The following is a 15,322-nucleotide window of genomic DNA, read 5'->3' as shown; positions in this document are numbered from 1 at the left end:
GCTAAAAAATAGAGGCATTTCGAAGTCCTCATGCATGAATCACAAAAAGCTAGCATCCAGCTTCAGCAGGTAACAGGGAACGCAAATGGAATGTCAGCCTGTGTTTCAAACAGAATGGAACATAGAAATAGGGAGGTTTTGCTAAAATCACACAAGACACTAGTCAGACCACAGCTGGTTTACCGTGAACTGTTTCGGGCCCCTTATCTTAGGAAAGATATGCTGCTATTGGTGGTAGTCCAGGAAAGGTTCACTAGGCTGACACCAGGTGTGGAGAGACGGTCTTAGGAAGAGAGGTCGAACAGGTTGGGCCTGTACTCATTAGGATTTAGAAGAACGAGGGGTAACCTTATGGTAACATACAAACCTTGACAGGGTTGATGTTGAATGGCTGTTTCCCCATTGCTAGAAGTAACAAGAACCGGTGATACATTTCAGAACAAGAAATCACTCACTTAAGACAGAAACGAGGAATACTTTTCTTCTTCTCTGTGAATCTGAGGAATTGTTTATTGCAAAGATTCGTTGAGGCTGAGTCATTAAGTGCATTCAATGTTGAGACAAGTTTTTAACCAGCAAGGGAATCACTGTAATGGGGATAAGGCAAGAAAATGAAAGCGATGATTATTGAACCAGTGGTGATCTCATTCAATGGCAGAGTAGACTGAATGAGCTGATTGGCTGGAATGGCCCCACTTCTGCTCCTGCATCTATAACCTTATGATCTTGGTTGAGGGATGAACGTTGGCCTGCACACAGAATTCCCCTGCTCTTCTTTGCAATAGTGTTTGGGGATCTTTGATCTGCCTGAGGGCAGATGGGGCAAGGGTCTAGTATCTAACTGAATGGCAGTCCTCCCTCAGTACTTCACTGGGATTGTCAGGGTAAGGGTCTGTGAAAGTCTCTAGAGTAAGATTTGACCCCACAAGAGAGTGTATTATCTACCATGTGCCGTACCTCAACTGTTTACGCAGATACTCACACTCCATTCAGCAACACACCATGGACTTGCATGAAATTGTAATGCAACAAAGTCTCTCACACACACGCGCACACGCACACTATTTACATAATCATTCTGGAGATCATGTGCAGTGGTTTGATGTTGGAAGGGTTTTAAAGATACCCTTCCCTGTAGATCACATATTGTGCACTCTCCTCCCCACCGTCCCTAATTCTCTCAGAGAATAGCACTTCATTCACAGAAACCTTCGCAGTGTCTACAGCCAAGCAGTGTACCATGTAATGAAAGTTCACATTACAACAAATCATTCTCCAGAAACCAACACAAACAGGGAATTACAGGGGACACATTCAAAACCAGGTCCTTGGGATTTCCCAACACACCCCAGTTCCCAGGAAAAGGCAACAGAAACATGGCATGACCAGTGCCTGGGTTAATATTGACGAGATACACCTGGAACTAGAGGAGGGGGCTTTGCTTCAATCAATATGAAGAAATTGTTTCTAATAGCAGCAGGATCTGTCACAAAAGAAAGATATTCAGATAACTGGCAAACACACCACCAGTGAAGATTTTTTTTAAAAGCAGTGAATAATTATGATCAGAATTCACCATAAATGGGACGAGGGGTAATAGAGTAAACATTTCCCTACACAGTGGCCCAATTCTCTAGATTCTATTACGCTGTAATAGCTGGACGAAGAGTTATAGAAATTCACCAACAATCCTCAGACAGCAACTTCCAAACCCACAACCACTTCCACCTATAAGTACAAAGGCAGCAGATACATGGAAACACCACCACCTTCAAGTTCCCATCCAAACCACCCGCCATCCTGACTTGGAAATAGCTGCTGGCTCCTTCAGTGTCATTGAGTCAAAATCCTGGAATTCCCTCCCAAAGGGCATTGTGGGTCAACCTGCGGCAGGAGGACTGCAGCAGCTTAAGGCGGCAGCTCACCACCACCTTCTCAAGGGCAACGAGGGATGGGCAATAAGTGCAGGTCCATCCAGCAACACCAACATCCCACAAATGAATATTAAAAATTTTAATATTAGAATATTAATGCAAATATTTTAAGAAATTAATAATTTAAGACCATATCCCAAATTTTCACAAAGTATTGGCACGATGGATTTCAGGAATGGCAGCAACGGATTTTCAAATGCTAAGGAGAGATATCCAGCCTCACTTGTCCGTAACTTTCATAGTCCACTTCAGCCCATCCTTTCACCCTCCCCCATTTAGCCCCTCCCACTCTGCATTGCATGGATGAGCATTGCAGCGGGTCAGAATTGTCTGGAACTCCCCATTGATGAAACTCCTGACGGCAGACAAGAAACACAGCAGCACCAGAATACATGCATATTCCTGGAACAGATCCTGCTGCATCTTCCTGTAGCAACTCTCAACACAGAGCAAATTGGGAACGTGACAAATAAAAAGGTTAATGCTGGAAAACAATGGAATTAGCATGCAACAGGGGTTTGCATATTCCTTGCTCAACTGTAACTTCACAATATTGTGTCAATAAAGTTCCCCAGAGACAGGCACTGCAAGGCTTACACTTGTCCAATTAAATTTTACTTATCGCAGTAGCAACTCAAATGTCAAACACAGAAAGATACTCTGCAATATTTGCAATTAGCTGCCTTCTAAAAATTTCCAAACAAGCCTTTGCTGCAGCAAGTAACTGTCATTAGTGTATGATGCCATTTGTAGTCTATTAGAATTTCCCATGGGCATATCGTTCCTGTATTTCAGGCTACAGAGCAAGTCCAGTATTCCTGGCCAGAAGAGAGATAATTGGGTCATTTCCCCTGCCAATCCCACCAGGAGACTGCATTGCAGTAAATGGCTGGCATTGATTTGACATCATTTGTGCGTCTTATCCTCCACTCATTACATTTTGCTGTAAATTAAACCTACTTAGGGAGTTATGTTTGCTGCAGTTCATAAAGACACTTTGAAATAGACTCTGTAGACTGCTGTAGTGCATGGTTTAAATAGACTGTTCTACAAAATAAGCAGAACTCACAGCAATCAGTCTAAATCCTGCCCCGTGTCCAGTTGCACTCGTAGCTACACTGTATATATAAACACAACCATAATTAATCGCTGGTTAAGGTTCACATAGAATACTGTGTTCACATTTTATGCAGTATTCTTCAAGGAGGACGTCAAATGCTTTACAAATGATGCAAAACAGACTAAGCAGAATTGTTCTCTCTGATGAAGGGTCTAGGCCCGAAACATCAGCTTTTGTGCTCCTGAGATGCTGCTGGGCCTGCTGTGTTCATCCAGCCTCATATTTCATCATCAAGCAGAATTGTGCCAAGGATGAGATTGGTCAAGTATCTCAAAAGGATGAGAATAACTGGAGCTGTTTGCTTTAGAGACACTGGAGGTTTTAGTTTTAAAGTGTCTTCAAAATTAGAGACAATTTCTCATGGTGGGGCTTTCAGAGATGACAGATTTAAGAGAATTGCAAGAAGTGGAATAATTTTTTTTAGAAAGACACTGAGCTCTTACAATCTGAAACTGTGGTAGAAGCAAACTCAGCATATTTGAAAAACAGAATTTGCAAGACTACAGGGAACTAACAGGTAGAAAAACTAAGATAACAAGGTATCGAGCTGGATGCACACAGCAGGCCAAGCAGCAGAGGAGCAGGAAGGATGATGTTTCGAGCCTAGACCCTTCTTTAGAACTAATTGGTTTGCCCTTTTAAAAAGCTGGCATAGTTATAAAGGGTTAAGTTGCCTTCTCTGCTGCAGGATTCCACAATATTCCCAGGCTCCTGAAGCAGGATCTCTCTTCATATGGCCAAACACACAACTTGCAGAAGAAAAATGTGATGTGTTTCACATACATAATAGGTCAGTCCATGTCTCAAGTTTCAGGTTGCAATTTCCTTATCAATGATGCCCACATCTCTTTACTTAAAACAAACCTGACACTGCCCTGCATTAAGATGTTAACCTAATGGTCTAGGATTCCAATAACAAGAACAGAGTTAGAGCACCAGAAGGTCTACAACCTCCCCTATTTGTTCTATAGGATTCCATTGCAGATAATAATGATATTGCTGAGGGGTCTCTGGTCATCTGTTTCTCACTTCCCCCAAAGTCCTTTTTTTTGAAAATGAGTGATAGAAAAAATACACAGCAGGCCAGTCAGTGTCTGCAGAGACAGGCTCGGGTTTTTCGACATATATCACCAATTATGGTGGTGGCCACGTACTGGAGAGTCAGCAGAACAATTACTCTCCTCAGAATCCCAATCTCTGATGCACTCATGAAACCATATTATGTTTGTGGCTGATCCAGTTCAATGTCTAGTTATTGGTAACCCCCAGGATGCTGATGGTGGGTAATCCAGTGACAGTGATCCCATGGTATATCATAAGGAGATGGTTAGGCTCACTGTTACTGGAGTAAATCACTGCTAGTGCTTGTGTGGTGAGAACGTTACTTAATTCAAGCAAATACATCCCAGAGAGAACGGCATCAGTTGTAAGATAACAAGATGTAGAGCTAGATGAACAGAGCGGGCCAAGCAGCATCAGAGGAGCAGGAAAGCTGACGTTTCGGGTCTGGACCCTTCTTCAGAAACACTGAAGGAGGGTCCAGACCTGAAAAGCCAGCTTTCCTGCTCCTCTGATGCTGCGTGGCCTGCTGTGTTCATCGAGCTCCACACCTTGTTATCTCAGATTCTCCAGCAGCGACAGTTCCTACTATCTCAGCATCAGCTATAAAGCAGTTTGAAATGTCTCAAAATTGTGAAATGCACCAAACCAGTTACTGATAAATTCAATAATTCAAGGGAAATTCTTTTTCCCAGAAAACAGTTGATACATACAAGAACGCTAAACAAGCACATGAAGGAGATAGGTAAAGTCACTGTAATCCCAGAGGACCATTGGTTTGCTCTCTCATGTAAGAGACAGAGGCAGATGGTGCTTTAATGTGAGGGTCGCCATGCCCCAGATGAGGGAAGAGTTTGACAAGTTGGGGCATTCACAGTAACCACAGCTGGAATGGGAATTGACACTGTGGCATCACTTTGCACCGCAAACAGGCTGTCCAGTCAACTTAGCTAACCAACCCCCTTATGGAGAGGTTAAGAACTGGTTAGTTTACTTCTGCTTGTACTGGTATCCTTCACTTACGGGCTTCAAACTTTCACCTCAGTTTCTTAATTGCATGAGGGTGAAAGGTAAACCTCCTTTGTTAGACTTCAACAACAAACACTGAAAAACAGCTGCAAACAAAAAATACAGCAGGCCAGGCAGCATCAGGAGGAGCAGGAAAGCTGACAATTCCTGCTCCTCTGATGCTGCCTGGCCTGCTGTGCTCCTCCAAATTCACAATGTGTTATCCCTGACTCCAGCACCTGCAGTTCTTACTATCTACAAACAACAGTAGATGTTCTGAGGAAGGGTCACTGGACCCGAAACGTTAACTCCGTTTTCTCCTCCACAGATGCTGCCAGACCTGCTGAGCTTTTCCAGCAACTTTGTTTTTGTTCCTGATTTACAGCATCCGCAGTTCTTTTGGTTTTTAAGTGTACATCACTGTTGCTAACTCATAACCAGGACTCTTCCTGCTGTTTCAAATCAGTTTCTGTGGAAAGCCAGTCACCCATCATGCTGTGCCTGTTTTTTTTAAAAAAAAGACTTGCCCACTTAGACACATTCGCCATACACATCCTTTCCCTTTGAGAATCCATCCAATTCCTCTTTGAAAGTTCCTGTTAATTCTGTTTCAACCACTCCCTCAGGCAACACATTCCACATTACAAACTCACCCACTCAGTTCTTTTGTCAATTAACTTCTGAGGAAGCTCTTTGCCTGCTGCCGCACCCGCACCCGCACCCCCCCCCCCGCCCCCCATTTAATCCAATATACAGCAAATCCATAACCTAGAGAGAAACATCTGTAATTACAGCAATGAATTTGCTTTGATCACACTGAGAAGGCACTTGGCAACCATTCGTTTGGTTTTAAAGCAAAAAAAATCACAAAAGTCTGGAGATGGATTGCAGGTCAGTCTTCAAAAGAAAATGATGATCAAGAATTTGGATGGGTCTCTTCTTCATAAGGGATAGAGGTTACTGCCAAATTGTTAGCCGATCCTTTCTGTTTCAAACACTGGCAGCTTCCAGGCCTAATTCATTTCTGCCTGACTGCACCTGGCTTCAGATTTCCCTTCCTTTACCATAGCTCTGCTGCAGGAGTCACTGCACTTGGCACAGTCATACTAACAGATTTAACTAAAAAGCAAACAGTTTCTTGTGCTCCTAGTCCTCAAGCAGGTGCCTTTGAAAGGAATAACTTGCTTTTACCATTTTCAACTCAAGATTTTCCAAAGCATTTCATAGCCATTGTAAAATATAGCCACTGCTATAATGGAGGAAACACGGCAGCCAATGTTTCCACAACAGAGATACTGTAATGATCAAGTAGGATGCTTTGCCAAATTTCAAGGTGTCGTGGAAATGGTAAACAAGTCGTCATTGGCATTCAGCAAGCCATTAGTCCCTCTAGGTGACGATTCCAAAAACTACATTACCAACATTTTCTAATCATTGACATCCTTAAGTCACCAAATTCTCAACTCCTGCAGTCAAGAAGAGAATGACAACTTGCATTTATATGGTGCCTTCAGTCTGGTCAACGTATCATGTGGTTTCACTGGGAGGGACCAGCCCAAAAAAAGGTATCAAATTAAAAGGACAGAACGGGACCCGTGACCAAACGCTTGATCAAGCGGGTAGGTTTTAAGCAGAATCTTAAAATACAAGTGCAAAACAAAACGAAACTGTTTGGAAAACATCTCCCAGAGATTGAGGCCCAAATGGCTGGTAAGGCAGTCATTCAATAGAGGAGTGAAGGAAAAAAGGAGTGGGATTCAAAGGAGGCCAGAATCCCAGACTTCTGAGCGTTGGAGAAGGTGACAGAGGTAAGGTAACATGGGTTCTCGAAGAGATGGGAATGCAAGTGGCAATATTTTAAATTTGAGGCCTTGCTGAATCTTGAAGGAACTAAAGTAGATCACCAAGCACAAACATTTATGGTGCGTTGTGTTATGTTTCATGGTCAGTATACCTTTAACAGATATGCTGACATCACCCACAGCTTGAGATCGGAGGGTTTAAACATCTCAGGGGCCAACTTAATGGCCAGCACTTGAAGCACAATGTTCTATTGAAAGCATTCTCCTCAGTGCTCATGTCATATCTTAACTTTAGTCTGGACATTGATGCGTCTGAAGAGTGTAACACTATTAGTGAGCTGTTATAATTATTTGTTGAATTTTTTAATAACATATTATCCATACAAAGTTTACATGACAAGAGATAACATACTGTCACATCAGAAAAAACATCTTGCTGGAGAGAGACAACTGAAAAGTTTGAATGATTTTAAAGAATGGGGCAGGGGGTTGGGGAGGGGGTATGGAGTCACTTTGCTCCATACTGTGAAATGCCTGAAAAACTCTTTCAGGACTCAGTCCCATTCCTAAAGTGAACAATCATTCTTCAAAACTGTCCCCCAACCAACCCTCTTCTGGATTCCTTCCAATAACTAGTACGTTAAGCAGAATCAGACAGAACACAGGCTGCAAGATCAAGCTTCAAGTGGATTAAAATTCAAAATCCCTCCTGACCTATAATTCAGTACCATTTCTCAATCACTTACAAACATGGAACCAACGGTTTTGATGACCTTTCAAACAAGACACCCAGTTCTCTTTGCTGTTCCAGTGCCCGAAACTCATCGTCATTTAAAATCTATTCTATTTTATCACCCCTCACTTAATCCCATGATTTGATATTAAACTCTATCCATCTACTGGCCCCCTAGTCCAGGGTTCTTTTGATCATCATATTGATTAAATTGGCCAGTAGCCAAATTAATGATGCATGAAACCACAGGCTCCTTGGTCACCATGTATGTTTTTATAGGGTTAATTTTTACACATCTCAATACTTTGAGCCATTTCCTTTCTCTTTTTGACTTGCGTTTTGTATATTTTCACAATTCTGACTGCCCCGATCAAATGCAAGATTCGGTGTTGACAACCCAAACCTGGGACCATCCTACACCCTGTGATACATCTGCCCACTATGTTACTGAGTGCCCGTAAATTGTGCTTATTATACCGCAAAGTTGACAGTCATATCACACCAAATATCTCCCCCTCCCCCACTGCATCACTAAACCAGCCCAGTTCGTCCCCGCCTCCCCAATCTGTTCTTCCTCTCACCTATCCCCTCCTCACACCTCCATTCCCCACCTACCAACCTCATCCCGCCTCCTTGACCTGTCCGTCCTCCCCAGACTGACCTACCCCTCCCCACCTATCTTCTCCTCTATCCATCTTCGGTCCACCTCCCCCTCTCTCCCTATTTATTTTAGAACCCTCTCCCCAACTTCCTCTCTGAAGAAGGGTCCAGGCCTGAAATGTCCACTTTTGTGCTCCTCAGATGCTGCTCGGCCTGCTGTGTTCATCCAGCTACACACTTGGTTATCTTATGAGGAGAAAGTATCCCTTCAAAGTTATTTTAGCATGGCTAATGTACTCTGCTGATCTAAAATATCACAACTGCAGCTCACCCCTTCTTTTGCTACTTCATTTCACCTCAAATACAAAAATCATTTCCCCGAAACAACAAACGTCCCAAATTACTTCAAATTCCAAACCATAATGGACAAAAATCACAGAATCAAACAGCACAGAGGGTGCAATTTGGTTCATTACTCGTGTGTCTTGGGCACAGAATCAAACGACTCACCTAAGCCCATTATTCCAGAAAGACTTTCTTAACTCAATGTCTTCTGTAGATGAAGTCAACCCAGATCTGAATGCTGTCCTACTTTTAAGTACCTGCTCAGCTGTCACTTCAGAAGTTGCCTCCCACAAATACTTTGCAGTGAATTTTTATGGACAGGAGCTACCGAGAAACGCAGAATAGAACGGGTAGGATTCCACAAGGCATTTTTCAAAGAATTAGGTATAATCTTCACTGATCTGAACAGAGCCCCAGACGATGTGTCACTACAGGCTCAGACAAAATCGCATGCCACCTCCCTTTCTCCACTTTGGCTATAATGATAACGACATTAGTAATGTTCTGCTGAGCCTCTTCATCCTATAACTCTCAAATGCATCCCATACACTTCTTCATAAACTCTAAGTTAATTTAGTTCTTGTCAATAATTCTTTTCCAGAACCTCAAACTATCAACTTCATTTTTTCACAGCCTTTTTCATCCGTCTAGATTTTGTTTTCTGCAAATTCAAGTTTGGCTTCATTTACTAGCATAGATTATTTAACTCTGATTCTCTTACTTTAATCAGTGTTGAAACTGCATAGGCCTTGCTTTATTATTGAGAACTACAATGTTACAACCTGCCCTCAGAAAACACAAGACTCTGTGACTGGCTCATCAGAAAAATAAAACAGCAAATCTAAAAATTGCTTTTTTAAAAATAAGCTGTAACGTATTAAGAATCTTGCGTAAAATAGGTACTTTCTGTAATTGTCAGAAATTTCCTGAAACATTTCTTCTGTCAAATAATAGCCCTACCATGTTAAAGCAGCAATTCCAGCTATACATTTACAATCAAGATATCATGCATGTTCATGAATGCAAACTTCTGTGCTACATTCAGCTATTAAGGCCAGAATACCCACAATTTCTTAAATCAATTTTCCACAAACAAAACCAAGGTTCTGATCAACTTGAGCTTTAGGTAACACCAATCTTTCACTTCAGGAGTGCAGAGCAAATCAAGTTTGTTACTCTTTCAGGCAAAATATCTACAATTTAGTAGAATACATTAACATGGTGTAATGTCCTGCCCCTAAAGGAGTAACCCTCTGAATGATGAGCACTTGAACAGTAATTTAACATCAATTTCAGCTGCTGCTACTTCTCAACTCAATCTTGGTACTGAAGCTGTTGTTTTATGATGAACAATTTATATTTACTTTTTAAACACAATGAAACATCCCAAGGAGCTTCTCAGTGGAATTACAAGAAGTACAGGTATAACATCTAGACACACAAGGGAATTAGGCCAGTTGACCAACAGGGCGGTCAATGAAGTAGTTTTTAAGGTGCGCCCCAACAGAGGAAGTAAGGTATAGCAGTGAAGAGGCAGGATTCCACAACTTATGGCTTAGTCAGCTGCGGTCACAGCCTCCATTGCTGGAGCAACTATACCTGTGGGTTGACCAAAGATCACAACTAGCGTAGTCCCTTAAGTGATCCCGGTCATTATTACTGTTGCACACTGTACCTTACCTTAAAAAGTGTAAGTGTGACTAATCATCTTACAAGGTTAGGCTTTGATTTCCACAAATAAAAGGTAGCTCCTCCAAGAAACTGGTTGGATACAATTGGCCCAAGCATCCCCAGTCTAATGAACAGGGAAAGTCAGCCAGTGATGCCTGCTGTGAAGTGGCACGTGTACGTACTGCAAGTAAGGATGCTCTTGGGCTCAGCTGCGATTTGTCTAGTTGGCTTTATCAATGCAGTAAGGCATTGATGACACTGGCGAAGAACGGTCATCTCAGTGCATATAGTCGTTCCCTGTGAAATCATATCAGGGAGGCTCAGTTGTGACACCAGGGGATCAACCAGTAACTGTGAATTCAAATCCCTGCCTGGATTCTCAGGAGGTTGAAATTGCTAGCAAGGCTGGAATTACTGCCCCATTCCTAGTTGCCCTTGAGAAGTTTAATTCAGCTGAATAGCTTGTCAAGAGTCAACCACATTGCTACAGAAATGGAGTCACATGCAGGACTGACTGGGTAAAATGCGAAGATTTGCTTTCCAAAAGATAATTAGAGAACCTAACCAGACATAGCAAAAATGACAGGCTCAGGGTCATTTTTACTGTTGATACTAGTTCTTCAAAACGTTAAATATTCCAGATCTTTTCAAAAAAACCAAGTCATCCTCCTCTGGCAAGTCATGAAATTGAATTTCATATACCCGCCTGAGCCGGCACTGCAGAAAATGAATACAAAAAGACTGCAATAAAAATTCCTACAGCGTAAACTAACGTCCTTCAGGAAGGAAATCAGGCTACCTCTGTTGTGACTCACTGCTTTTAGGATAAAATTAGGTGGGGTGTCTATAATTATATTTTTCTTGCATCACTATTAGTTTGAGCAAGATGTTGAGAGATGGTTCCATTGAGCTTTCCTGGAAAAAAAATTAATAATACCATTCATTTCCAAGAAGTGAGATGCAATGATACTCTCCTGGCCTTGCAAGTCAAAGCATTCGAATACATTTCAAGGTCTTGGCAAGGTGCTGTCACGTGAAACAGGAGGCAGCACACAATCACCAATGCAGGAAATAAAAGTCAATAACTGTGACAACACGGGAGGCAGCCATTCAGCCCACACCGCTTATACTGACAGTTTTGGTCAAGCTCTTCAATTACTCAAAGTCTCCTGCAATTTCACTTTTGTTTTAACTGTTCCCTTTAGAATACACTACTGAAAACTTCCTTCACCAGTCTTTCAGATAATGCATTTCAGATCGTCTCTTTCCTGATACTGCCTCTGAGCCACCGTCAATGATTAACACGCTGGTGAATGGCCTTCCTGCTGCTCGACTGCAGATTTCTCGACCGAAATCCTGAACGATTTGAAACAGGGGCGAGGACAGAGTCACAATTCCATTCCCCTCCCCATGTGTCCTGTTGAAACGGACAAGGTCAGAAGTCACACCACACCGGGTTATAGTCCAGCAGCTTTGTGTGAAAGTGCTGCTCCGATTTCGAATAAAACTGCTGCACTATAACCCGGTGTGGTGTGACTTCTGACCTTGTCTTGCCCACCCACCCCAAATTATTCTCAGCCGGGATGGGTCTACAACCCAAAGTCAACCGAGAGTAAAACGGTTTCTCCGCATTGATGACCCAGAAGTGTGGAGATGCGGTCTCCCGTCCCCACTGTTGTCCTGTTGGGTACAATGCCACCTTAGGGACGGGGGTGGGGGTTGTATCTGGGTTGACCAGGGCTGACAGTTCCATTCCCCCTCCTCCCTGTAAAGCCCAGTGCCCGGGTTAGCAGCCATGAGGGTGTATTTGTACCTTCTGATGGTGTAGCCTTCCTGCAGCTGGGAGATTTCCACCAGGCAGCCGGCCGATGTGTCCAGCTCCACGGAATGTCTTTTCGCTGCAGGGTCACTGTTGCCATTGCAGCTTTTGGCGCGGAACAGTTTGCCGAGGCGGATTTTCAGGGAGCTCCTGCGGTTTTTAACGGGCAGGCGGCTCAGCAGCTTCTCGTCGCCGTCCCTCTGCAGCGATGGGCTGGGGGAGCTGGAGCAGCGGCTCAGCCGGACCTTGGGCAGCCCTCCAGGGCTCTCCGGCTCGGCCAGCCGGGGACAGGCGGCGGCAGCAGCAGCAGGAGAGTCTGCCCCGGGGCAGCCGCTCTCCTCCGCGGCCTCGAGCTGGGGCTCCATCCCGGGCTCGATCCCTTCCAGCACCAGCACCGCGTCGCTGGTGTCGGTCGGCTCCTCGTTCGGGGAGCGGGCCCCGCGGCTGCTGGAGCTGTCCCCGTCCCCGGGCACCGCGCCCCCCTCGGCCGACTCCGAGCACTTCCATTCCGGCGGCGCTACCGAGAAGTCGCCGAAGTCCCGGGCCAGGTCGAAGCAGACCCGCTCCTGCCGCCGGGGGCAGCAGCAGCCGCCGCCTCCAGCTCTCGGGGAACCGGGGGGAGAGCGAGCTTCATCCCGGGGGCAACAATTGATCGTGAGCCGGCGAGCCCCGGCGGAGCTGTTGGCGCTCCCCGGGCCCGGGCCCCCATCCTCCGGCCGCACTAAGTTACGGAAAACCATCAGCTGCGGCCGCGATCCTTTTGTTGCGGGGAAGCCGAAAGGTTGCAGTTTGCAGGCGGCATCTTGTAGCGAGCGGCGGCTCCCGGAAAACGGCTTCAATCCCAACCCGGAGCCCGGCTCCGACCTGGAACCGCCGGCTCTCTCCTCCAGAGCCGGGGCGAGAACATGCAGCAAGACCAGATCGGCCGCAGCCGCAGGATTCATCCCGGTCAGGAGCGCGGCCCCGGCTCCCTCTCACTGTCTGTGTGTGTGTGCGGGTTGACGGCAGGATCATTAACTGTTTATTTCCCCCTCCCGAGTCCCTGCAGTTCCACCTCCAGACCCTCCCTCACTCAATCAATCACACTCCCTCCCCGCTTCACTCCTCCTCCCTCCCCTCCCCTCCCCCGTCCCCTCCCCTCCCCCGTCCCCTCCCCTCCCCTCCCCCGTCCCCTCCCCTCCCCCGTCCCCTCCCCTCCCCCGTCCCCTCCCCTCCCCTCCCCGTCCCCTCCCCTCCCCGTCCCCTCCGTCCCTCCCCCCTCCCCTCCCCCCTCCCCTCCCCGTCCCTCCCCCCTCCCCTCCCCGTCCCCTCCCCTCCCCCCCTCCCCCCCTCCCCCCCTCCCCTCCGTCCCCCCCTCCCCTCCGTCCCCCCCGTCCCCCCCCGTCCCCCCCCGTCCCCCCCGTCCCCTCTCCCCCTCCCCCCCTCCCCCCGTCCCCTCCCCCCCTCCCCTCCCCCCGTCCCCTCCCCCCCTCCCCCCGTCCCCTCCCCCCCTCCCCCCCGTCCCCTCCCCCCCTCCCCCGTCCCCGTCCCCTCCCCCCGTCCCCTCCCCCCGTCCCCTCCCCCCTCGTTCCGTCCCCTCCCCCTCACCCCCTCCCCCCTCCGCCTCCCCCCGTCGCCTCCCCCCGTCCCCTCCCCCCCTCCCCCCTCCCCCCCGTCCCCTCCCCCCCTCCCCCCCGTCCCCTCCCCCCCGTCCCCCCCGTCCCCTCCCCCCCTCGCCCCCGTCCCCTCCCCCCGTCCCCTCCCCCTCCCCCCCTGTCCTCCCCCCCTCCCCCCGTCCCCTCCCCCTCCCCCCCTGTCCTCCCCCCGTCCCCTCCCCCTCCCCCCCTCCCCTCGTCACCCCCTCCCCTCGTCCCCCCCTCCCCTCGTCCCCCCCTCCCCTCCTCCCCTCGTCCCCCCCTCCCCTCCTCCCCTCGTCCCCCCCTCCCCTCGTCCCCCCTCCCCTCCCCCCCTCCCCCCCTCCCCCCTCCCCCGTCCCCTCCCCCCCTCCCCCCGTCCCCTCGTCCCCCCCTCCCCGTCCCCTCCCCCCCTCCCCCCGTCCCCTCGTCCCCCCCTCCCCTCGTCCCCCCCTCCCTCCCCTCCCCTCGTCCCCCTCCCTCCCCTCCCCTCGTCCCCCTCCCTCCCCTCGTCCCCCTCCCTCCCCTCGTCTCCCTCCCCTCGTCCCCCTCCCCCCCTCCCCTCGTCCCCCCCTCCCCCCTCCCCCCTCCCCTCGTCCCCCCCTCCCCCCTCCCCTCGTCCCCCCCTCCCCTCCCCCCCCTCCCCTCGTCCCCCCCTCCCCTCGTCCCCCCCTCCCCTCGTCCCCCCCTCCCCCCCTCCCCTCGTCCCCCCCTCCCCTCCTCCCCTCGTCCCCCCCTCCCCTCGTCCCCCCCTCCCTCGTCCCCCCCTCCCTCGTCCCCCCCTCCCCCCCTCCCCTCGTCCCCCCCTCCCCTCGTCCCCCCCTCCCCTCGTCCCCCCCTCCCCTCGTCCCCCCCTCCCCTCGTCCCCCCCTCGCCCCTCCCCCCCTCGCCCCTCGCCCCTCTCGCCCCTCGCCCCTCGCCCCTCCCCCCTCCCCTCCCCCCTTCCCCTCCCCCCCTCCCCTCCCCCCCTTCCCCTCCCCCCCTTCCCTCCCCCCCCTTCCCTCCCCCCCTTCCCCCTCCCCCTCCCCCCCTCCCCCCTCCCCCTCCCCCCCTCCCCCTCGCCCCTCCCCCCCTCCCCCTCGCCCCTCCCCCCCTCACCCCTCCCCCCTCACCCCTCCCCCCTCGCCCCTCCCCCCTCGCCCCTCCCCCCTCGCCCCTCCCCCCCTTGCCCCTCCCCCCCTCGCCCCTCCCCCTCTCGCCCCTCCCCCTCGCCCCTCCCCCCTTCACCCCTCCCCCTCTCCCCCCTCGCCCCTCCCCCCCTCGCACCTCCCCCCCTCGCCCCTCGCCCCTCGCCCCTCCCCCCCTCGCCCCTCCCCCCTCCCTTCCTTCCTCCCTCCCCCTCCCCCTCCCCTCCTTCCTCCCCCTCCCCTCCTTCCTCTCTCCCCCTCCTCCCTCCTCCCTCCTCCCCTCCCCTCCTCCCTCCTCCCCTCCCCTCCTCCCTCCCCCCCTCAGTCTCTCCCCACCCTTTCCACTGCTTCACTCCTCCTCTTCTCCCTCCCTCACCCTCTCACCTCCCACCCCAACCGGTTCAGTCCCTTCCCTTTCCTCACTGGTTCACTCCTGTTCCCTCACTCCCTTCCCTTTCCTCACTGCTTCACTTGCCCCTGCCTCACTCCCT

At 49.6% G+C, this 15,322-nt stretch overlaps 1 protein-coding gene across 3 annotated transcripts in view; it reads right to left on the bottom strand.

Annotated features, from left to right (window-relative positions):
• Window positions 1–13,120, bottom strand: part of socs7 (suppressor of cytokine signaling 7) — a 58,083-nt gene extending 44,963 nt beyond the window's left edge. For all 3 annotated transcript variants that reach the window (XR_007250429.1, XM_048560682.1, XM_048560684.1), the window contains exon 1: window positions 12,086–13,120. Coding sequence is in view for 2 of the 3 variants with exons in the window: in XM_048560682.1 (XP_048416639.1) it covers window positions 12,086–13,035 (950 nt within the window). In the remaining variant the exon portion in view is untranslated. The remainder of the gene's footprint in view (window positions 1–12,085) is intronic.
• Between the last annotated feature and the right edge of the window lie 2,202 nt (window positions 13,121–15,322).

Source organism: Stegostoma tigrinum, chromosome 31, assembly GCF_030684315.1.
Source record: "Stegostoma tigrinum isolate sSteTig4 chromosome 31, sSteTig4.hap1, whole genome shotgun sequence".
Lineage (NCBI taxonomy): Eukaryota > Metazoa > Chordata > Chondrichthyes > Orectolobiformes > Stegostomatidae > Stegostoma > Stegostoma tigrinum.
Note: the sequence above shows the minus strand (reverse complement) of the source record. Positions and strands in the feature narration are given on the sequence as shown.